Source organism: Podarcis bocagei (assembly GCF_964188305.1).
Source record: "Podarcis bocagei genome assembly, chromosome: 4".
Lineage (NCBI taxonomy): Eukaryota > Metazoa > Chordata > Lepidosauria > Squamata > Lacertidae > Podarcis > Podarcis bocagei.
Window position 1 is genome coordinate 2,731,919 of NC_138128.1, and position 24,244 is coordinate 2,756,162.

Genomic DNA, 24,244 nt, shown 5'->3' on the forward strand with positions numbered 1-24,244 from the left:
TGGCATTCAGGAACAATGCTGCCTCTGGCTAGGACCCATCCATAGCCCTCTCCTCTTCCATGAATTTGTCTCATCCTCTTTTAAATCCATCCAAATTGGTGTCCATCCCTTCCTCCTGTGGCGGGGAGTTCCGTAGTTTAACTCTGTGCTGTGTGAAGGAGTACTTTCTTTCATCTCTCCTGAATTTCCCAGCATTCAGATTCATTAGGGTTGCCATATTTCAAAAATGTGAAAATCCGGACAAAAAACCTTTTTGGGCAACATTATTGAGCTCCCTTCCCCCCTTTTTTGGCCAAAAATAGTAAGTTTTTGGGCTTTTTAAAAAGGGAAACTGCCAAAAACGACACTGCCGACATGGGCTGCCCTACGTCCAGATTTTCTTATACATTTTTTTATTATTATTTCCACCCGGACGCTGCTTCCGACTGCAGTATTCCAGATATGTCTGATAAATCCCAGGTCCATGGCAACCCTAGTGTCACTGGATGTCCACAAATCCTAATATCAGCTTCCTCCCTTATAGGATACCCAGTGCCGGATTTACATATACGCTAAACAAGCTATAGCTTAGAGCCCCACTCTCTTAGGGGCCCCCAAAAAAAATTAGAGGGGAAAAAAACCCCTGGGTGTACATTTCCAAAATATAAGATAATAACGAAGAAAATAAAACCTACCTACAGTAACAGTGTTTTGTGTTGTGTCGGCTCCCATGGTGTAAGTTATGGGCCCCACCTGCTAGCCTGCTCCCTAAAATATCACTGCTTTGTTCCTTTCTATATGTAGGGTGCCTAAATTCTTTTTTTTTAAAAAAATGCTTTTTATTGATTTTCCAAAACAAAAATAAATAAAACATATACTCTTACATTCAACATTTATCGCGCCCGGACTTCCCTCCTTCCCTACATCGGCTTTCACAATTAACATCCACTCTTACAGATTCTTATTTACACTCTGTTCACGTCACAAGATTTATATTAACCCTGCTACAGTCTTTAAGCTTCTACAATTAATCTGTATATACTCAGCAAATTTACTCCATTCCTCTTCGAACTTTGTTACTTTTTGGTTCCGAATCTTACAGGTCATTTTTGCCAATTCTACGTATTCAAACGTTTTCGTCTGCCACTCCATTCAAGTTGGGATTTCCTGGGTTTTCCATTTTTGAGCCACTAGAATCCTAGCGGCAGTCGTGGCGTACGTAAATAAATTGTGGTCCTCTTTTCTTAATTCATTCCCTGTTATCCCTAGCAAAAAAAAGCGTCCGGTTTCTTTGGGAAGGTGTATTTAAAAAGTTTTTTTTTTTCATTTTGTTATAAATCATGTCCCAGAATTTAGGGTGCCTAAATTCTGCATGGACTGGTTGCAGGGCAACTTGTGCAAATGGCTTGAGATCTGTCCAGGACAGCTGGACATATAAAGGGCCCCATTACCTTCAGTGGCTTAGGGCCGCATCAAACCTAAATCCGACCCTGAGGATGACCCTGACGCGACATGTTTACTGGTTTGCCACTGTTTCCTTCCCTGGCTAGGTGGGAAGAAGCAATTTAGAAGCACAGGTGTCTTCAGAAGCTGGAAATGCACAAATAATAGAACTCAGCTGGGTTCAAATTTATTGCTTTTAACCACAGGTCATTCGCAATATAAACAGGGGAAAGAGACGTAGTAACAAATGTTATGGGGAATAAATCAGAATGAAGCATAAATCAATAAGGAGGGGGGGAGAAACTTAATTAAGACCTGGCACTCGATCCTACAAACTGCATAATCACCGAGGCTGGCTCAGCCAGATATTTACTTTGGTTTTAATTTCCATCTTGCCATTTCCTATTTTTAGTTCTGAATGCAACTGTTAACCACAGCAAAACATTTTGAAAATGAAGATAACTGACATGATGAAGCTTCTCTACTCTACTGTCTATGTTTGGTTTGGAGAGTGCCATTACAGCGGTTGCGGCTGATTAGATTCTGGTTAAATAAATAGGAAGTCTTACAAAACCAGTGGCAAGCAAGGGCTTTCCCTCCAATATCTTGTCTTAGCGAACAGCAAGGAGGCCATACGATCACAGGGAAGGATGGCTCAGAAATTTGGCGGCATTAAACCGCACATACTGAAAATCCCTTTTTTAATCCCTACAGATGTTTCCTGCCGTCTGCCTGATCTGTACCTTCTGAAATAAGGCACAAAGTGAACTCAGAAAAATGACTTCGAAACTCAGAAAAATGCTTAAGCGAAAGGGTGTGCCTTGGGTGAAAATATGTGCATCATTTGCACTTTGGAACTGCCTGCCACTTGACTTGGCAGGTGCCTTTACTGTACCTTTTTTTGTCTCTTTCTTTAAAAAAACAAACAATTTTTTTTAAAAAAAAAAATACAACTCTACCTTGTATTAGTGTTGATGTGTGCTTTAATCTGTTCTTAGGCTTTAGCCAACTTTTAAAAGTTAATTCATTTTAAAATCACTTCAATGCTGCAAATGGTTGCTTTTAACTGCATTTACCCATAATTTTGTCACCTCTTTCTCTCTCATTGGAAAGTGCTTTAAGAGGTTGGCTTCTTTTAGTTTAGTTTTTTTTTATTTAAAAAAAACTAAAACCCTGCAGTGTGTGTGAATCCTGTGAAATGAATGAAAACGCTGGTGGATTTTGGAGGAACTTAAAAAAGAGAGAAAAAGAAGTGATCTAGAGATGTGGAAGAAACCAAAATCGGGATATTCACCCATCCATGTACTTAGTGTCCCACTTTTGAACAAAAAATTCCCATTGTCTCTTTCAACAAGAGCTTCTTTTCACAATGCATGAGAAACAGAGGGGGTGGCAGAAAGAATTCTCTGGAAAGCATACATGTTTCTGCAAATGCAAGGCGTTTCCACCCCTGCTTTTGTGTCGGTGACTCAGCACTGGCGGAAACCGAAAATGAGCTTGTAAGCACATCTGGTCCTTCCTGGGCAGGAGGCAGGAGGGAGGAGGGATGCCTCAGGTGTGACCCCCAGAAACCCAGAGAAACCCCAATTCAGCACAGCACGTAGCAACTCCCTGATCCTGAATGGGGCAACTGTGCCCCTGAAGGACCAGGTGCGCAGCCTGGGAGTCATTCTGGACTCACAGCTGTCCATGGAGGCAAAGGTCAATTCTGTGTCCAGGGCAGCTGTCTACCAGCTCCATCTGGTACACAGGATGAGACCCTACCTGCCCGCAGAGTGTCTCGCCAGAGTGGTGCATGCTCTGGTTATCTCTCGCTTGGACTACTGCAATGCGCTCTACGTGGGGCCACCTTTGAAGGTGACCCGGAAACTACAACTAATCCAGAATGTGGCAGCTAGACTGGTGACTGGGGGCGGCCGCCGAAACCACGTAACACTGGTCCTGAAAGACCTATATTGGCTCCCAGTATGTTTCTGAGCACAATTCAAAGTGTTGGTGCTGACCTTAAAAGCCCTAAACTGCCTCGGTCCAGTATCCCTGAAGGAGCGTCTCCACCTCCATCGTTCAGCCCGGACACTGAGGTCCAGCACCGAGGGCCTTCTGGCCGTTCCCTCATTGCGAGAAGCAAAGCCACAGGGAACCAGACACAGGGCCTTCTCAGTGGTGCCTCCTGCCCTGTGGAACGCCTTATCATCAGACATCAAGGATATAAGCAACTATCTGACTTTTAAAAGACATCTGAAGGCAGCCCTGTTTAGGGAAGTTTTTAATGTTTAATGCTGTACTGTGTTTTTAGTATTTGGTTGGGAGCTGCTCAGAGAGGCTGGGGAAACCCAGCCAGATGGGTGGGGTATAAATAAATAAAAAATTATTATTGTTGTTGTCATTAACCATAGCATGCTGCCTCAAACAGCTGTGGCTCCCTCCCAAAGCACCCTGGGAACTGTAGTTTGTTCAGGATGCCGAGAGCTGCTAGGAGACCCTGCTCCATCCCCCTCAGAGAACTACAATTCCCAGAGCTCCCAGAGGAGATTGGTTGACTGTTAGACCGCTCTGGGAATCGTAGCGGGGGGGGGGGGAGGAAACAAGGGTCTCCCTAACAAGTCTCAGCACCCACTTAACAAACTACAGCTCCCAGGAAGCCATGACTGTTTAAAGTGGCCTGATCCTGCTTTAGAGGGCTGAATTTGCTCTTCGCATGAAGGATATATTTATACCCGTATCTGAGCAGGGAGGGTGGAGGGAGAGAGCCCCTCTTCTCCCTCTAAACAGAAATGAGATGCAAGTTATATAATAAAAGCCATATAATAATCCATTCAAATAACAAGCTTCCTGAAGGCCATTCTGCTGATTTCAAGCCTTTTGTGCCAGAAAAGGGAAATTCACGAGGGGATGAACTTCAATTAAAGCTTTGGCTGCTTTTTTATCTAACGCATTAACACGGGTAGGCCATTAATTTCCCCGCCATTAAGGATTAGCTTTGGTCTCTGAAGCCGCCTACGAAGTCTCGGGCCCCAGATCCCCGCGCTGTGCAGATGGGGAGCGGAAAAAGAGTCTTGGACCTCAAATGCGCGCTTATGCCTTTACCGGATGCGCACCTCATGTTCCCAGGGCAGCTTGCAGCAGAAGTTAAGAGGCTGTAAGGCAAAATCAAGAAGCTGGAAGTGGGAAGATTCGGGGCAGGCTGAAAGAAGTCCTCCTTCACACAGAACAGGGTGAAACTGCGGAACTCCCTGATGCAGGAGAAAGTGGCGGCGGAAGAGGATCAGACAAATCCGCAGAGGGAGAGAGGCTATCAATGACTACGATGCTTCTGAATACCAGTTGCTGGAAACCACAGGAGGAAAGAGTTGTTTGATTGAGGTTTGATGAGGCCCTACAGAAGGTCATGGGGCCCTTTATATGTCCAGCTGTCCTTTGCCAACAACAAATTGTCGCTGCTTTTTGTGTTGAATACAAGCTATATGGTAATTTATGGACCTCATAGGTATCTCAGGCCATTTGCACATAACAAATAGGAACCTACACAACACAAAACACTGTTGCTGTGGGTAGACTTTATTTTATTTGCTTTTTATCTTATATTTTGGAAATGTACATCCGGGGTTTTTTCCCCTTTATTTTTTTGAGGGGGGGGGGGCCCAAGAGAGTGGGGCCCTAAGCTACAGCTTATTTAGCTTATACTTGGGTGGCGCTGTGGGTTAAACCACAGAGCCTAGGACTTGCTGATCAGAAGGTCATCGGTTCGAATCCCCGTGACGGGATGAGCTCCCATTGCTCGGTCCCTGCTCCTGCCAACCTAGCAGTTTGAAAGCACATCAAAGTGCAAGTAGATAAATAGGTACTGTTCCGGTGGGAAGGTAAACGGCGTTTCCGTGTGCTGCTCTGGTTCGCCAGAAGCGGCTTAGTCATGCTGGCCACATGACCTGGAAGCTGTACCAGTTGGACCAATCTGCCGGCCGGCTCCCTTGGCCAGTAAAGTGAGATGAGCGCCGCAACCCCAGAGTCGGTCACGACTGGACCTAATGGTCAGGGGTCCCTTTACCTTTAAATCCGGCACTGGCTCAGATTAGAGGCAGATTGGTCCAACTGGTTTGGTGGCGCTGAGCACAGAGCCTCAGGGAGCCACCAGAGACGACACAACTATTATTTGGAATGGACTGTGAGATTGGGGATTGGGGATGCACAAGGCACTGCTGAAATTTGAGTCCCCAACATCTGCCACTGCTCAGATCCTGAATTGTGGGTGTTCGGCTGGCACCTGGTCGGCCCCTGCGAGAAAAGGACGCTGAACTATTTGGGTCACTGGCCTGATCCTGCAAGCTCTCGTTCTTACATTATCCCAGAACAGCATCTGAAAAGCACATGAAAGAGTGGATGGCAGGTTTGTGTTTGTCTGTTTATGCAATGGGGAGGAATGGTACCCTCTCTGCCCCTTGGCAACATGTGTATCGGAAAGAAATCACGAAAACCGGGTGCAGCGCTAAAGCTCCCAAGAAAGGGACAAACCCAGCCCTGCAGCCCAGCCTTGCTCTCTGCCTCTCTTTCTCCTCTTCAGTTGTCTAGAAGCGAGGCCGCCAGGCCCAGGCTCCCTTCCCTTCCACCTGCGCTGCAACAGCAGATGGCGAAAAGCAAGAGGCTCGAGTTCTAATTCATATGGAGGGGCCCGTGGGAGGCCTGATACGGCTTGCTCAAGCTGCAGGCAGCATTTGCGTCAACCTCTCCGCTCCAGGTCCGTGGCACCTTTTGTTCCGAACACCACGAGCCAAGCGTGCAAGGCCTGATCCTTGCACGCTCCTCGCCAAGGTCCTGCCACAAAGATGAGCACAACTGTTAAGGGCGCAGGTCCCTGCTGGGGTCGCCACGTCAGAATCGCCTCCCTGGGAACGGACGTCAGAGACATGCTAATTTCATTAGACCTGAGCCGGAATAGATGGCGGGGATTAGCCTGCCAGCCAGCGCTGGTTACTGGGGTAACCTGGGGTCCTTCCCCGCCGTGGATGCGACCGAATTAACGAGAGCAGGGTGGTGGGGTTTGTGTGTGTGTGTGTGTTTTCATAAAAATCCTACGCATGAAGGGAAGCAGAAGGATGATGCCGGGGAGCACTGCTGCGTCAGTGATGCTCGCCGGCGAGATGGAACGGGAGCTGCCGCGATCTGTACGTACAACATTCCCCCGAGGCGCAGGAAAGTAAACAGAGCCTGCGGAAATAATTAATGCTGGCAGCCGCTGAATGCCGTCACCGCTACTTAGTCGCACTACAAGCAAGGGGGGGGGGAGAGGAGAAGCCGTGACATTGGCAGGAAGGATCCTCGGCAAGGGAGAATCCTGCACCGATGGCTTTCCTCTCTCCCTGCAGCCACTGAGCACCTCTCCCCACTTGCAAGGAAGAAGCAGGCTGCAGTGCTTCTAGACTGAAGGGATAGCTCAGTTTGGTAGAACGTGAGGCTCTGAATCTCAGCGCTGTGGGTTTGGGCCCCGCTTTGGAACTGGCATTCAGGAACAATGCTGCCTCTAGCTAGGAGCCATCCATAGCCCTCTCCTCTTCCATGAATTTGCCTCATCCTCTTTTAAAGCCATCCAAATTGGTGGCCATCCCTTCCTCCTGTGGCAAGGAGTTCCATAGTTTAACTCTGTGCTGTGCGAAGCAGTCTTTTCTTTCATCACTTCCTCCTGTGGCCTTGCTTTGGGCCCCGCACAGTCCCTTCCAACTACAGTGGTACCTCTGGTTGCGAACGGCATCCGTTCCAGAGTCCCGTTCGCAACCTGAGCAGAACGCAAGCCGCGTCTGCGCTTCGCAATTCGCCGCATCTGCGCATGCGTGTGATGTCATTTTGCGTGTCTGCACATGTGCAAGTGGCGAAACCCGGAAGTAACCCTTTCCGGTACTTCTGGGTCGCCGTGGGACGCAACCTGAAAAAACGTATCATGAAGCAAATGCAACATGAAGTATGACTGTACAATTCTATGAAAAGGATCCCAGTCGTTGGAAACCGCAGCAGCAGGGGAGGGAGAGGGATCTGGCGCTCGGATCTCGCCTGCGGGTTTCCCACGGGGACAACTGGTTGGCCACTGTGAGAACAGGGGACTGGACTCAACAGGCCACTGGCCTGAGGCAGCAGCAGACAGTTTTTAGGATGCTCTCAATGCCAGGAGGAAGGCAGCACTGCTTGGAACGGTTTTGTTCCTTAAGCTCTCTGCTCCCGACCTCTCTGCTGCTGGCTGTGAAGAAAATGTGCATTTGCACAACCACAGAGGATGCCAAGCTGCTTTGCTTGTGTCCCAAGCTGTGCAAATGTCTGGTGATCCTAGAGGCCGCTTGGATTTCTAGTGAGCAAAAATGGCCTCTGTGATGGGGCACACGGAGATCTTTGTGGCTCTGTAAAGGTAAAGGTAAAGGGACCCCTGACCATTAGGTCCAGTTGTGACTGACTCTGGGGTTGAGGCGCTCATCTCGCTTTATTGGCCGAGGGAGCCGGCGTGCAGCTTCCGGGTCATGTGGCCAGCATGACTAAGCCGCTTCTGGCAAAACTAGACCAGCGCACGGAAACACCGTTTACCTTCCTGCCGGAGTGGTACCTATTTATCTACTTGAACTGCATGCTTTCGAACTGCTAGGTTGGCAGGAGCAGGGACCGAGCAACGGGAGCTGACCATGTCGTGGGGATTCGAACTGCCGACCTTCTGATTGGCAAGCCCTAGGCTCTGTGGTTTAACCCACAGCGCCACCCCCGTCCCTCTATAGTCTGATTTTATTCTGACCCAGATATAATAACAACAATCATCGTCATCTCAACATCCCACTTGCTTGTGCGGTTTACTACAGACTAGGAAATTTCCCCTTCTTAGTGATGGGTGGAGAGGTGGGGGCTTTCATACAACAAGGAGCTTTGTGGGTTCAGCAGGTGGGCAGCCAGAACGTGCCTCAGTTGCGATGCTTTGCTTTTTTTATCTGCAGAAATCTCTGCTACCTTTACATGTTTGCCTGCAAGTTGGGGGATCTGGGGTAGGGGGATGGAACATATTCATGCAGAAATCATATTCTGGCACTGAAATTATTAGAGGCAGAGACAAGCTGATGGATACATAGCAATTACATGCCCGACCCGATGCTACATTTAATTATCTGCTGCCTGGTAAGACGTCTCACCAGCATCTCCAGCAATTGCGAGCCAGATTTCCAGAGGGCCTCGGCGTGGTTGCCTTGTGCTTCGCCAAATGGCTAAACACAGTGATTTGGCCCAGTTCTCCCCCTCTGAAGACACACCGCTGCAATTTCATTCCCCTGAACGAGATCCGTGCGCCAAAGGAGAACGGCTGGCTAAGTAGCGCAAGAACAGAATGCGAGGCTCGGTTTCTCATAGAATCGTAGGGTTGTCGAGTTGCGGGGGACCTCCACAGGTCATCTAGTCCAACCCCCTGCAATGGGGGAATGTCAACTAAAGCATTCACGGCAGAGGGCCAGAGGTTGGAGGTTGGAGAGGTTGAAGAGTGGGAGCTGGCTGAGTTATATGCTGGGCTCCACCCTTTCTGACACGGTGCCATTGAGATCTGAGCTGCTCGCTTGCTACTGAGCTGGCCACATTTTGATTCTCTGGCCCCATATCTGCACAAACTTATTATCCCAAAATACAGACGAGCTTTTACACTTGCAAGACTGGATGTTTTGCCATCTGCGGTACTGGAGGGTCGATTCCAAAAGGTCCCGCCTGAGAAACGTCTTTGCCCTGTGGAGATGGTAGCACCAAAACAGCGGCACACATCCTCCTGTCTTGTATTCATTACAAAGACCTGAGGAACGAGATCATCACCCCACTCGTACTAACCATCCCAGGGCGCTCAGCCACTGCCACAAGGTCCTTTCTTCTATCAGATCAAAATGAGCAGATAACAGCAAAGGTTGCGAGGTTCATAGCAGGGGCAATCGGAATAAGGGTCACTAACTGATGGCTGATTCAGGACTTTAAATTGTGCTCTTAAATTTCCTTTTCTGTGTATACTGTAATGTTTTATTGTTGCTATGGCCATTGGCTAATATGAATAAAGTTTTATCTTCTTATGGGAGAAGAGTAGATTCTATATTCATTTCCAATTTTGTCTGGAAAAAGAAGTCAGAATAAGGACGGGAAATATCAAAAGACGGTATGGTCGCACCTTATGTGCATTTAGCCGTCTCAGCAACACGTTTCCATTGCCTTTTCTGCATTGGCTCCCCGTTTGCGGAAGGCTCTCCTCGGGGAAATTCACCTGGCACCTTTGTTACATATCTTTAGGTGCCAGCAGACAAAGCGTCTCTCTTCAACAAGGCGTTTGGCTGATGGCTTTTTAAATGTACTTGTGGGGGTTATTGGTTTGTTTTTCTTTTATTGCACATTTTGTATTCTTATTTTGTATTTTTCTGTTCTGAACGGCAGGACAAATACATGGGATGTTAGCCCCACTGATCTGTTTACCTTTCTCACACCCCAGGTTAGGATTGCAGCCTTAGCAGGTGGCTTTCCACAAATATATAAACGTTGTCTGCTCATTCCTCTAAGATGAACATTTTCCCCCTCCATCATATGTAACCGCTATATAGAAAATACTTTGTTGTTGTTGTTTAGTCGTGCCCGCCGCTTCGTGCCCCCCTGGACCAGAACAGGCCAGGCACTCCTGTCTTCCACTGCCTCCCGCAGTCTGGTCAAACTCATGCTGGTAGCTTCGAGAACACTGTCCCACCATCTCGTCCTCTGTCGCCCCCTTCTCCTTGTGCCCTCCATCTTTCCCAACATCAGGGTCTTTTCCAGGGAGTCTTCTCTTCTCATGAGGTGGCCAAAGTCTTGGAGCCTCAGCTTCAGGATCTGTCCTTCCAGTGAGCACTCAGGGCTGATTTCCTTCAGAATGAAGAGGTTGGATCTTCTTGCAGCCCATGGGACTCTCAAGTGTCTCCTCCAGCACCAAAAGACAACCCGAGAAAAGAGACACATTTTTGGAGCAACTCGGATGGGCACAGAGATAAGCAGTAGACCCTGTTCCTTTGCAAGCCAATCTAAATTTGACACCCTCTGTTTGCCTCAGAGAGTACAACACTTCTGAATCCCAATTCCTAGAAACCACAGGAAGAGAGAGAGCTCTCGTTCTCAGATCCTGGTTTTCCTGTTCGGTGTCTGTGGAACAGGATGTTGAATGAGATGGGCTTCCTTTCGCCTGATCCAGAAGGTGCTGCTTAAATTCTTTTGTTAGATGCTTGCCCATCAAATGGCAGCTTCGTGTGGCTTGGGGAAAGTTCTCCTAGACACTGGAAGCTCTTGAGATAAACAGGCCGTGCCTCTCCCCATTTTAAAAAGCTGACCCCCTGCCGAGGTCCCCATAACCACAAGGGTCTTTTGCAAGGGGTGGGCCTTCCACCCATGACTTTGGAGGGTGCAGCTGTGCAAGCTGGTCAGAGAGCACGGGAAGGTGCCCTGATGCTAAGAACTTTGCATCTCCCACCCAGAAGATGGAGTTTGTGCTGTTCACCAACTTCTTCAATCATTGCAAGTGCTGGAGGCAAAGGCATCCCTCCCTGTGTGACAATCCCACCTGTTCCCTGGGAATCAGATCTGGCCTGGACAGCAACTGGTGCAAGCAAAAAGGGCCCGATTCTCTTGGGTGGTTTTCTTCCTGAACTTCCAACCCTGATCCCCGTCAGAATTGGTGCTTGAAGAAAACCAGTGAAAACCAGGCTTCCCTCAAGTGGGTGAGATAAAGGAGTTATTTTTACTTTAAAAAACCAGCCCCTTTCCCTTCTCTTCCCTTCTCTCTCTCCCTCCACCCCTTTAGCTGCTTTCTTCAACCTTCTGAAGGCGCAAATCAATGCTCTCTAGGATTCGGGGTGACTCCGCTGCCCCTCGCTGTCATTGAGCACGCTTGAAAGTGCATTGGGGATGGGGGCAGCTGAGTTCAAATCAATCAGCTTCCCCTTTCTTCTGCCCCCCCCCCCCGGCAATCCGGGGAAACATAACTCAAGAAGCAGCAAATTCATAAGCTCACACACGAAACGTGCTGCCCGCCTAGGAGGTGATCCATCTGGCAAGCTGACACAGTAATAAGTCTGCCTAATTGTCAGGTCAGGCATAATACTGTGCATTGCTGTCAGTCGCTTCGCTGCAGCTTTGTACTGGAGATGTAAAACTCCTTGTACTGTGTGTATGTTGCGTGGGCAGGCGGGGAGATAAATCAGACAGACAGAAGGTGGAGGGGCGGGCAGGGCAAGCGCAGGGGGGAGGGGTAGCCAGCAGAGGAACGAGCCAGGAGGCAGGCGGGAGCTGGAGACAAGGGTCCACAGAATCACAGAGCTGGAAGGGCACCCAAGGGTCATCTAGTCCAACCCCTGCAATGTAGGACTTGCTGTCAGGGACTGGTCCGAAGAGGAGGAACGGTGGAGTCCGCTGCCCCCCTCCTCCGGCACTTCCCAGAGAAGAGGGAGACAGTATAGATTTAGAACAGTGGTTTGCAGAAGGACATAGTTCAGAGGCTGCAGAGGGGAGAAGCTGGGAAATATTGGGGTTAAGAACTTAATTCGTTCTGGAGGTCCGTTCTTAACCTGAAACTGTTCTTAACCTGAAGCACCACTTTAGCTAATGGGGCCTCCTCCTGCTGCCGTGCCGCTGCTGCGTGATTTCTGTTCTCATCCTGAAGCAAAGTTCTTAACCCGAGGTAATATTTCTGGGTTAGCGGAGTGTGTAACCTCAAGTGTATGTAACCTGAAGCGTCTGTAACCCAAGGTACCACTGTATTTGGAAAAATGCAGAATGGACCAGCCCAGCTCAGCATGTAAGGCTGATACTCTTATACAGTGGTACCTCGGGTTACAGACGCTTCAGGTTACATACGCTTCAGGTTACACACTCCGCTAACCCAGAAATAGTGCTTCCGGTTAAGAACTTTGCTTCAGGATAAGAACAGAAATCGGGCTGCGGCAGCAGCAGGAGGCCCCATTAGCTAAAGTGGTGCTTCAGGTTAAGAATGGTTTCAGGTTAAGAACGGACCTCCGGAACAAATTAAGTACTTAACCCAAGGTACCACTGTACAGACCTATGGGCCACCGAGCTCAGAAGGCTCATACACGGACTTGAACTGGCTCTCTGGAGTCTCAGGCAGTCCTGGGTGGAAATGTCATCAGGGACGGAGCCTGGGACCTTCTGTATGTAAAGAAGATGCTTTGCCACTGACCTATGGCCCTTCCTGTGGTTACTGGTCAATAAAGTGCCTGCTAAGGCAGCCGTATCCCCTTTTTGTCCAGTTAGTTTAGCCCTGTCTACTCAGATTGGCAGCCGCTCTCCAAGGTCCTGCAAGCTGAGCTCCCTTAAGTGGCTGGTGACTGATCCTTGGATGTTCTAAATGCAAAGCAACTGCTCTGCGACTGAGTCATGGTCCCCCAGAACTCAGGTGTGGGATTGGTCTGTTTTGGAAATTAACAAAAGCAGGTTTAAAAAATAATAATGAGGGAGGGGGAACCAGAAGAAAGGAACAGAGATGCTCGCTGGCAGAAGATGGAGCGAGCTTGTTTTCTGCTGCTCCAGAAAGGAGGACCAATGGCTTCAAGCTACAAGAAAAGGACTAACTAGACAACAGGAAGAACTTTCTGTCGGTAAGAGCAGTTCTATGGAAGGTGGTTGGCCCTCGTCTGTCAGGGATTCTGAGATGTCTGCATTGCGGGGGGTTGGGATAGATGACCTTTGGTGTCCCCTCGAAGTCAACAATTCTAGGGTTCTATAAGAACACAAGCTGCAGCGTCCTGAAACCAGCCCCATCCCTTCCTCCCTTCTGGATGGGACCAGTTCCCACCTCTCTCATCCAGAGAGAGATAAAATGAGTTTTGGTTTCTCCTCTTGAAGTCAATGAAACTTTAATATATACAGAAAGCAAAGGCACGTCCAGACATCCGCAAACAGATCTCAATATGTTCCACGCAGCCAGCGCTGCAAAAGGCAATCAATATATTTTGTGTTGTTTCTTTTTTAAAAAAGCAAGCCCAGGGAAGAGAGAGGGAGGGAAGAGGCGCAGACGGCTCTCTGACAAAGTGTCTGAGAGATGTATCCTCCACCCACAGCTAAACTGTTCTGTACTGAGAACATCTTGCAATTGTTCCAAAGCAGTCTGGAGCTTTAAAAGCGCATCATGTATTTCTTCCTGCCAGGAGGGAGCAGGGTCTGGCAGATAAACAGCGCCGCAGACGAAACGTTTTGCCTTTCCCCCTGCTCCCTAAAACACTCACATACCACACAGGATGGAGACGTTGTCTCACTGGGGGGCTCACCAGAGCTCAGCCCCCGAACCTATTTACAGCTCCAGGTCACAAAGGAATAATGCAGCGCTACGGAGCATATGCAGAGTGCCTTTTCACCACAACACTAGCCAAACGCATTTCCGAGATTGAGAGGAGAACTTCCAGATAGGGGAGGGCATATAACCAGGAGTTGTGTGTCAGACTAGGACCTACGAGACTGGGGTTCGAATCCTCACTCAACCATTAACTCGATGGCCAGTCACTCACTCTCAGCCTGGCCTACCTCTCAGGGTTGTTGTGGGGGCTAAATGTGGGAGGAGGAGAACGATGTACGTCACCTTGTATGAAGGAAAGGTGGGGTGTAAATGCTCCTTCTCAGGTGTGCAAACCAGGGAGGGGAATGTTATTGTACCCCCACTCCTCCCATCCTTGAAAACAGGCCAGTCTGTTGGGCCAAATGAATACAGAGGGGGAGACTGCTGGATCCATCAAGGGGCACCAGTTCTCCCAGCTGCCTAGCCCAACGCACTCGGCAAGGGATCCTTAAAAGGCGAAGCTGCTGCCTAAGTTGTTTTTTATCACCATCATCATCAAAATTTGTATACTGCCCAACATCCCCAAAAATCACAGGGTAGTTCACAACATAAAAATGCAAAATAAGAACACAAAATGCACAACAAAAGCAGGAACAAAACGAGCCAATAAACACCCCCTCTCGCAAAAGGCCATAGATTGTTTTATCAACCGAAGGCTTGGGAGAAGGGGGACACTTTTGCCTGGCACCTAAAGAGATGTAATGAAGGCACCCCGGGCAGAGCATTCTGTAAATGGGGAGCCACCACAGAAAAGGCCCCGTTCTTGTGTTGCCACCCTCTGGGCCTCTCGTGGAGGAGTCACATGAAGAAGGGTCTAGAATAGATGGTGATCACTAGGCCCATATGGGGAGAGGCAGTCCTTGAGGCATTACAGTCCTGAACTGTTGAATGGTCCTGGAAACCGATTGGCAACCAGTGTAGTCGGGCCAGGATCGCTGCTATTTGCTCAAACTGTCTTGCCGCAGTGGCTGCCAAATTCTGCACCAGCTGAAGTTTCCGAACTGTCTTCAGAGGAAGTCTCATAGGTTTTCTTCTTCTTTGCCGATCCCTCTTTGCCAAGTAAGATTGTCTTCCATAAACACGGTTTTAACAATGAGTCCATAAGTGACTGTGGAGGCCAATTCTGGATCCACATGTCCTTCCACAGTGGGGACATTGGTTTCTGGGTGGGAGTTAATCATGGTGAGGGTTTGCCAAACATGCAAACTCTTAGTGTGTTTCTCCCTAGCGTCCTGAGTGTCTTCAAAGCCCAGGACACCTTTGGTATAGGCTGTTCTCCAACTGGAGTGTTCACAGGCCAGTGTTTACCAATTGTCAGTGTTTATCCTACTTTTTTTTTTTTTAGATTTGCCTTGAGACAGTCTTTAAACCACTTTTGTTGACCACCAGCACTACGTTTTTCATTTTTAAGTTCGGAATAGAGTAGTTGCTTTGGAAGACGATGATCAGGCATCCGCACAACATGACCAGTCCAACGAAGTTGATGTTGAAGAATCATTGCTTCAACTCTGGTGATCTTTGCTTCTTCCAGTACATTGATATTAGTTCGCCAGTCTTCCCAAGTGATGTGTAAAAATTCTCAGAGACACTGTTGATGGAATCTTTCGAGGAGTTGGAGATGGCCTTTATAAGTGGTCCATGTTTCACAAGCATACAACACATTGCAGTAATCTAACCAAGAGCTTACAATTGACAACAGAAGTTAAGTCTCCCTGTTCAGATAGGGGCACAGCTGGGCCAACAGCCGAAGCTGATGGAAGGCCCTCAGTGCCACTGAGACCACCTGAGCCTCAAGTGACAGCAAAGGAAGTACCCCCATTTTTGAAACGTTGTTTTTCAGTTTGCATCATTTGCATTGTTTGGATTCACATTCGTTTGCTCATTATGAGCTGCCTTGGGGGCCTTTTGGGACCGAAAGGCAGAATAGAAAGAGAAAAGCAACATAACATAATATAGGAAACAAATTCGGAGACTTCCAAGAGATAGCTGCAGAAACTAAGCCTCACTGTTTTATGCCAGGGATGATTGTTGTTGCTGCTGCTTCTGTTGTTGTTGAGTCGTTTAGTCGTGTCCGCCTCTTCGTGACCCCCTGGACCAGAGCACGCCAGGCACTCCTGTCTTCCACTGCCTCCCGCAGTTTGGTCAAAGAACACTTCAAGAACACTGTCCCACCATCTCGTCCTCTGTCGTCCCCTTCTCCTTGCGCCCTCCATCTCTCCCAACATCTGGGTCTTTTCCAGGGAGTCTTCTTTTCTCATGAGGTGGCCAAAGTCTTGGAGCCTCAGCTTCACGATCTGTCCTTCCAGTGAGCACTCAGGGCTGATTTCCTTCAGAATGCAGAGGTTTGATCTTCTTGCAGTCCATGGGACTCTCAAGAGTCTCCTCCAGCACCAGAATTCAAAAGCATCCATTCTTCGGCGATCAGCCTTCTTTATGGTCCAGCTCTCACTTCCATACATCACTACTGGGAAAACCATGGCTTTAACTATACGGACCTTTGTTGGCAAGGTGATGTCTCTGACAACTCTCCCCACCCAGGTAAGAACATAAGGAGAGCCTGCTGGATCAGGCCCAAGGGGCTCAGGCCACCCGGCCCTCACAGGGGCCAACCAGAGTACACAAGCAGGACTCGAACACGGGAGCGCTCTCCCTTTTTGTGGTTTCCAGCAATTCAGAAGCAGCGCTGCCTGCGACCACAGAGGCCGAGCCGAGCCGAGCTGCCCTGGCTAGTAGCCACTCTCCCCCTTATGAGTTTGTCCAATCCTCTTTCAAAACCATCCAAGGCTGGCGAGCGTCACTGCTTCTTGTGGGAGGGAGTTCCATAGATACAAATATATATTCTTTTCCTGTGGTTTTGGCAGTTATGCCAGAAAACAATTATTTGAGGCCCTAAAATTTAATAGACAGATTTTTACACAACCAACTGTTCAGGACCTGCTGGCAGACAGCGACAATCAAATTACTTTAATAGCGGCTGAATTTTTAAGTGCTGTCCATGAAGAAAGAATGGGCCATGATAAAGAGACTTAGTGGTTTTAATGGTAGGTGATGTTGCTGTGTTGTATTATATTATCTTTGTATATTGATTCATTTCTTGGAGTTAAGAATAAGACTAGGATAAATTGTGTTCGCTGAGCCCGTATTCTATACAGTCTGTATATGATGTTTGTTTGTTAATGTGTGGTGTGTTATGCCTAATAAAGGATTTTGAAGGTAGATACAAATGAGATGGGAGGAAAAGTCAGCTGTGAGCTTTTTAGCCGGTTCACCAAGTGAGTTTTTTATATTTCATTTCATATGCCTTGTAGGCGCTTGAATAACGACCATTAATATTTTGAAGCCCCTTCATAAACGATAGCAAGTGAAACTGCTTTCTCTGCTTTTTGCCTGAGGCTGATGGGAGAGGTACTCCAAAACAGCTGGATTACTGTGGTTTCCCATGACCGGTATTCAGAAACTGCTTCCAAATGTGGATACACACAAGTGAGGAAAACAGGGGTTCAGGCCAAGGTAAGGGACAATATAAAGCAAATCAGGTTCACCAAAATGTACCCACAATTACAAAACATACAGTGCATACTCCAGAGTTATCAGCGCAAGTCCAAAACTAAAATGACATATATATTTTTTCAAATCTCTGGCGCAAGAAAGTTCCTGGAAGTGGCAGAGCAGCTGTGGTAAAAGGACTGGAGGCCAGTAAATCCCAGTTTCAGAGGAAAACTCCAGCTGAGAACGATACACAACAGCAACCCAAGCCAAACCCTAAGAAACAAACTTTCCGAGGCTGTGAGCTTGCTGACTCACCCTGTCAGGTTAGTAAGGTCCCGCAAAGGGTACAAGGGAGGTGCCTGCTGCAAACTGGCCGGCACAGCATAGAGGGAGCCATCTAGTGAGCATTTATAGTGGACATAGAAAAAATACCAGAGGCTTCTGAAAGAGACGTTCCAAGAAGCAACCCAAATCAAAGGATGCATTCAGCCCATGGGATGCAATCGTGCCGAAGAGATGGACAAACTTAATTTCTTGTCTTAAGAGTATTGATTCTGTTGTATGGGTCAGATTTCAATCGCCAAATGGCGAAAAATTATATGTGCTTTTTCTGAAGGTGATGTTTACCCAGAAGGGAATTTATTGAGGCACTCCTAAAGCAGGGTGTACAGTACTTTTCTGTGTATAAGACTAGGTTTTTCCTCTTTAAAAATCATGCTAAAAAGTGGGGGTCGTCTTATACATGGATAGTGCATAGGGTGGACGTTTGATTGGCTGCTGCCGCAGCTGCCAGTGGCTATTGGGCGTGTTATTGGTTGCTGCGGCAAGGGCTAGTGTTGATTGGCTGACGCTGCAGCAACTGGGTGGGTGACTGGCAGTCAACAACTCTAGGTGCCTAATACATGGAAAAATACGGTATGTTTTGTAATTGCGGGTACATTTGTTGAACCTTACTTGCTTTATATATTATACTTTATATTGCACCTTACCTGGGCCTGAACCCCTGTTCCCCCCCACTTACGTATATTTTCATACAGTGGGGTCCCCCCTTTTTATGTCTCCAACTGTGGAGGTACAGCATAGCAATCCTGGATAGTTGCTGTCGATAGTTCTCTCCTCCGCGAATTTGCCCAATCCTCTTTTAAAGCCATCTCAGTTGTTGCTCAACACTGCCTCTTGTGGGAGTGAGTTCCACAGGTTAACGAAGGACATTATTTTATCCATCCTGCATTATCCCAAGTTTCAGCTTCATTGGGTACCCACAAATCCTAGCGTTAGGGGAGAGGGCTTCCCTCTTCTTCCTCTTCTTCTTCTTCCTCCTCCTCCTCCAGGAAAATATCCCCAGAGTCCCATCCCTCCAGGGCAGCCCCTTACACTCTCCTTCTGGGTGCACAAACAGAAAACTGCTCTTCCGAAGCCCTGGCTTCCTGTGTGACTCATCCCTGCCACCCACCTCACCCCGGTTTCACCCCACGGTGCTGACGCAGGCACCCTGCTGATAGCAGAGCTGTTTCCAGAGCGTTTTCAGCCCGGGGGGATTAGACAACAAAGAGGGGCTGTAGGGGGTGGGGAGAGAGAGAGAGCACAATTTGAAGCTCAGATCGCAGGAGCGACAGCGGCAGTCAGAAGGGAAAGATTCTCTGGCACAGCGACCAAGAGAGGCTGTTGCTTCTTCTTTTAAAGCAAATTGCCTAGTTTCTCTTCACAGGTATCTGTGCAGAGGCTCCGTGCATAGCACTTAAATGTGGAGGGGAAAGCAAGGCTGTGCCTGCTACCATCACCCTGGCCTGCAAGCATTCACAGAATCATAGAATCTGAGAGTGGGAAGGGACCCCGAAGGACATCTAGTCCAACCCCTTGCAATGCAGGAATCTCAGCTAAAGCCCTTTGTGGCTTAGGGCCCTCGTATTTACGGGACCGCCTCTCCTGGTCTGCCCCACAGAGGACCTTAAGGTCCATGAATAATCATAGTTTAGAGCAGTGTTTCCCAAACGTTTTTGGGCAACGGCACACCTGTTTACCGGAAAAAAATCTCGCGGCACACCACCATTAAAGCCCCGCCCCGTGACGTCAGCGCGCAGCGTCACGCCGGGAGGGACGCACAAAAGTGAAAGTTTTTTCCCTCCCCCTTGCCGGGGTGGGAGGAGGCAGCAGAGCGAGGGACTGAGGGACGGCGGCAGCAGAGCGAGGGACTGAGGGAAAGCTTGTCTTTCACCTGCTAAAAGGGGAGGGATTCACTAGTGGCTTGCATCATTCTCAAGGCAGTTTGCTAACAGAATAGAGGCACGAAACACTGATGTGGTAGGAACCAGCGTGCTGCTCTACGCGGTATTTATGAAAAATAAAAAAAAACCTTGCCACTTTTTCACAGTCTGTTTTGAATGCAACAGGCAGCATGTGACAATGTACGGCCCCAACGCAAGCCCCCGTCCGAGAGAAGAGGCTGAGTGTGGCCGCTGGACCCTGTGTCCCTCTGCCATCTCTCCCAAACTCTGACCTGTTGCGTCCGCGGCTTGTAAGGCGAGCTGTTCTCCAAGTCAGCCAAGATGCTGGTCAAGGAGTCAATTTCCGCGTCCAGACTGGAACGCCTCTCCTCCAGGGTCTTGCCGCCGGCGCTGACCTAGACGAAGAGCGAAGGAACAAAGAAATGAAGGAATTTGGCATTAAGGGTGGAGACAGGTGGAGTCAGAGGTGAATTTATGGCCTGTGGGGGAGTTCTCTTCATTCTCTGGACCATAAAGAAGGCTGATCACCGAAGAATTGATGCTTTGAATTATGGTACTGGAGGAGACTTTTGAGAGTCCGAAGGACTGCAAGAAGATCAAACCTCTCCATTCTGAAGGAAATCAGCCCTGAGTGCTCACTGGAAGGACAGATCCTGAAGCTGAGGCTCCAAGACTTTGGCCACCTCAGGAGAAGAGAAGACTCCCTGGAAAAGACCCTGATGTTGGGAAAGATGGAAGGCACAAGGAGAAGGGGGCGACAGAGGACGAGATGGTGGGACAGTCTTCTCGAAGCTACCGGCATGAGTTTGACCAAACCGCGGGAGGCAGTGGAAGACAGGAGGGCCTGGCATGCTCTGGTCCAGGGGGTCACGAAGAGTCAGACACGACTAAACTACTAAACAAAAACAACAACTCTTCATTTACCTATGTCAAAATTAGATATATATGAGGAATTGTAGTGTTTCTGCCTTTGCACTGTGCTTGCCACCCCTGTCCTCAAACAACCATCCTTGCTGTGGGCCTGGCAGGAGGAAAGGTGGCGAGAATACTGATGCCTCTGAAATGGGTGCTTCAGAAAGAGAAAGAGAGAGAGAGAGCGGGGAAAATCAGGAAAAAATGTAATACAAATCCAAAGATTTGTAATACAAATACAAAGATTGTGTTAAGGTAAATTATAGAACAAAAATTGAGAAAGATGGAAAGGATTTGCTGAAATAGCTAATTGAATTAGAATACAAAAAAGGGAGGTGTGAGGAGGTCGATGAAACAAGTAAATGAAAGACAAAGATATGGATGTGTTTTTAAATGTTTTTGTTTTTAAATGTTTTTTTTAATTGTTTTGCTGTATTGTTTTTATTTTGCTTTTTATTTTTTGATATACTGTAACTTTTCATTGTCTTTTTTTCTTTTTTCTGTAACTGTGAAACTTTTAATAAATATCATTTTTAAAAAAATGTAATACAAATCATGTTGAGGTTGAATCCTGACAAGACAGAAGTACTGTTTTGGGGGGAAAGGAGGTGGGCAGGTGTGGAGGACTCCCTGGTCCTGAATGGGGTAACTATGCCCCTGAAGGACCAGGTGCGCAGCCTGGGAGTCATTCTGGACTCACAGCTGTCCATGGAGGCACAGGTCAATTCTGTGTCCAGGGCAGCTGTTTACCAGCTCCATCTGGTATGCAGGATGAGACCCTTCCTGCCACAGACTGTCTGACCAGAGTAGTGCATGCTCTAGTTATCTCTCACAATGCACTCTGTGTGGGGCTACCTTGGAAGGTGACCCGGAAACTACAACTAATCCAGAATGTGGCAGCTAGACTGGTGACTGGGAGCGGCCGCCAAGCCCACATAACACCGGTCCTGAAATACCTACATTGGCTCCCAGTACGTTTCTGAGCATAATTCTAAGTGTTGGTGCTGACCTATAAAGCCCTAAATGGCTCCGGTCCTGTATACCTGAAGGAGCATCTCCACCTCCATCATTCTGCCTGGACACTGAGGTCCAGCTCCGAGGGCCTTCTGGCAGTTCCCTCGCTGCAAGTAGCCAAGTTACAGGGAACCAGGCAGAGGGCCTTCTCGGTAGTGGCACCCGCCCTGTGGAACGCCCTCCCACCAGTTGTCAAAGAGAACAACAACTACCAGACTTTTAGAAGACACCTGAAGGCAGCCCTGTATAGGGAAGTTTTTAAATGCATGATGTTTTATTGTGCTTTTAATTCTGTTGTTAGCCACCCAGAGTGGTTGGGGAAAACTCTATAAATAATAGATGATGACGACGATGACAATGACGACGACAGTGCCTCTGTGATAAAAACAACTTGGAACCCAAAGAATTTAGAAACAATCTAGGAAAAGGTGATAATAATGGTGATGTCTCACCAACAACCTGAGAACAACCAGGAAAAAATGCTGCAGTATTGTCCACACTGGGCTGGCAGAGACTCTCCAGGGTCTCAGGCAAGAGATGATCCCAACTCTACCTGGAGAGGGCAGGATTTGAACCCAGGACCTTCTGAATGTCAGGGAAATAACTCTGCCACAGATCTCCGCCTTTCCCCAGCTTAAGAATTCAGACGCGTCTCTCAAGGGATGGGGTTACAGTGTGTTCTGGGGCGTAATCGCTGGGTGTGATTCTGCAAAGCCTTCAGCAATTTGAAGGGTGGCGATGGAAGCTGCCTCGTACCAGACCAAGCCATTGATTGAGCTATGTGTTGTCTACACTGACTGCCCCCCCCCAGGCAGGGGGCATTTCCTGGATATGCAGGGGGCTCAACCTGGGTCGTTTTGCATTCAAAGCAGATCCTTTGCTATCGCGTTACAGCCCACCTCACTTATGAACGGTGGAGAACAGGGGTGTCAAAAGCACTTCCCCCATTTTGCTCTGCAAGGAGCTGGGGGCTTTGTTCTGCACTGGAGGTTTCTCTGAGCACCTTGAAATCTGGCTTGTTGGGTGGTAATAGAAGATGCTCTTGGGCAGCAGGGGGGAGAATTTTTTTGAGGGGGGACGCTCCCCTTGCCCACCTGTTCCACCAAGGCCCTTTGGATCTCAGGCAACAAAGCATCAATTTACAACCGCTGTCAAGACACTGATGGGTTATATAATTCCCCAATAATAATAAATTATTGAAAAAAACAAGGATATGCAGAGTTTTGAAAAATTAAAAAACAAAGTGCGAGACTGGCTTCATTATTATCAAATAATGGAGGCATACAATTTGGACAAAAAAAATGGATTCCAGGTGGAAAAATCAAAATTAGAAACAGAACTGTTAGAACCCAAAACAAAGATTTTGTCAAGGATGTATAACTTGCTGTTGAAATAGAATACTCAGGATGAAACTGTGAAATCTGTTATGATTAAATGGGCACAAGATGTTAGACATAACATTATGATGGCCGACTGGGAACAGTTATGGACCACAGGTATGAAGTTTACGGCATGTAATGCCTTAAGAGAGAATATTATGAAAATGGTATACAGGTGGTATATGACCCCAGTCAAGCTTGCAAAAATTTATCACTTGCCCGACAATAAATGTTGGAAATGTAAAGAAACTGAAGGTACATTTTTTTCACCTTTGGTGGACGTGCCCAAGGATTAAGGCTTTCTGGGAGATGATTTATAATGAAATGAAAAAGGTATTTAAATATACCTTCCTGAAGAAACCAGAGGCCTTTCTCCTGGGCATAGTTGGCCAATTGGTGTTAAAGAAGGATAGAACTTTTTTTATGTACGCCACAACAGCAGCAAGAATACTTATTGCAAAGTATTGGAAAACACAAGATTTACCCACTCTGGAAGAATGGCAGATGAAGGTGATGGACTATATGGAATTGGCGGAAATGACTGGCAGAATTCGAGACCAGGGAGAAGAGTCGGTGGAAGAAGATTGGAAAAAGTTTAAAGACTATTTACAGAAATATTGTACAGTGGTGCCCTGCAAGACGAATGCCTCGCAAGACGGAAAACTCGCTAGACGAAAGAGTTTTCCGTTTTGGAGGTGCTTCGCAAAATAAATTTCCTATGGGCTTGCTTCGCAAGACGAAAAAACCTGCAGGGTTTTTTCCTCCCCCCCCTTTTTCTAAGCCGCTAAGGCGCTTATCAGCTGATCCGATCAGCAGATAAGCTGCTAAAAGCCGCTAATAGCGCTAATAGCGCCAATCCGCTAATCCTTCAATGGGCTTGCTTCGCAAGACAAAAAAAAACAAACAAACGCTAGACGAAGAGAATCACAGAAGGGATTCTTTTCGTCCTGCAAGGCACCACTGTAAAATTAATGAATGTTAGAATGATGTTGGATAGAAATTAAGTGGTTTTTAGCTGTAATACTATAAGGGAATATGAAACATTTACTAATAGGTAAAAATTTAATGTCACAATATTTTAAGATTAAAGATTAGGATAAATAAAGAGGGGAAGGATTTGCTGAACTAACAAACTGAACTGGAATACAAAAAAGGGAGATGCGAGGAGGTCCGGGAAACAAGCTAATGAAAAATAAGTAATGGAAAGATTGAGTTGTTTTTAACTGGTTTTTTTTTAATTATTTTGTATTTTTCTTTTTTCTTTTTTCATTTTGTAATATCTTGAAAATTTTAATAAATATCTTTTAAAAGAAAAAAGAAAAAAAAACAAGGATAGCAGAGTAAGGAAGGAAGCAGCCTGGAAGCAAAGCTCCTCTTGGGCTTCTCATCCAAGATGTGCTGCATATTTGTGTGCTGAGAATGAAGCCAGGGGAGGGGGGGGAGCGAGGCATGGCAGC

At 47.5% G+C, this 24,244-nt stretch overlaps 1 protein-coding gene across 1 annotated transcript in view; it reads right to left on the reverse strand.

Annotated features, from left to right (window-relative positions):
- LPP (LIM domain containing preferred translocation partner in lipoma) overlaps positions 1 to 24,244 on the reverse strand; it is a 284,010-nt gene that overhangs the window by 91,213 nt on the left and 168,553 nt on the right. The window contains exon 5 of the mRNA XM_081190316.1: positions 19,755 to 19,877. Coding sequence (XP_081046442.1) covers positions 19,755 to 19,877 — 123 coding nt within the window. The remainder of the gene's footprint in view (positions 1 to 19,754; positions 19,878 to 24,244) is intronic.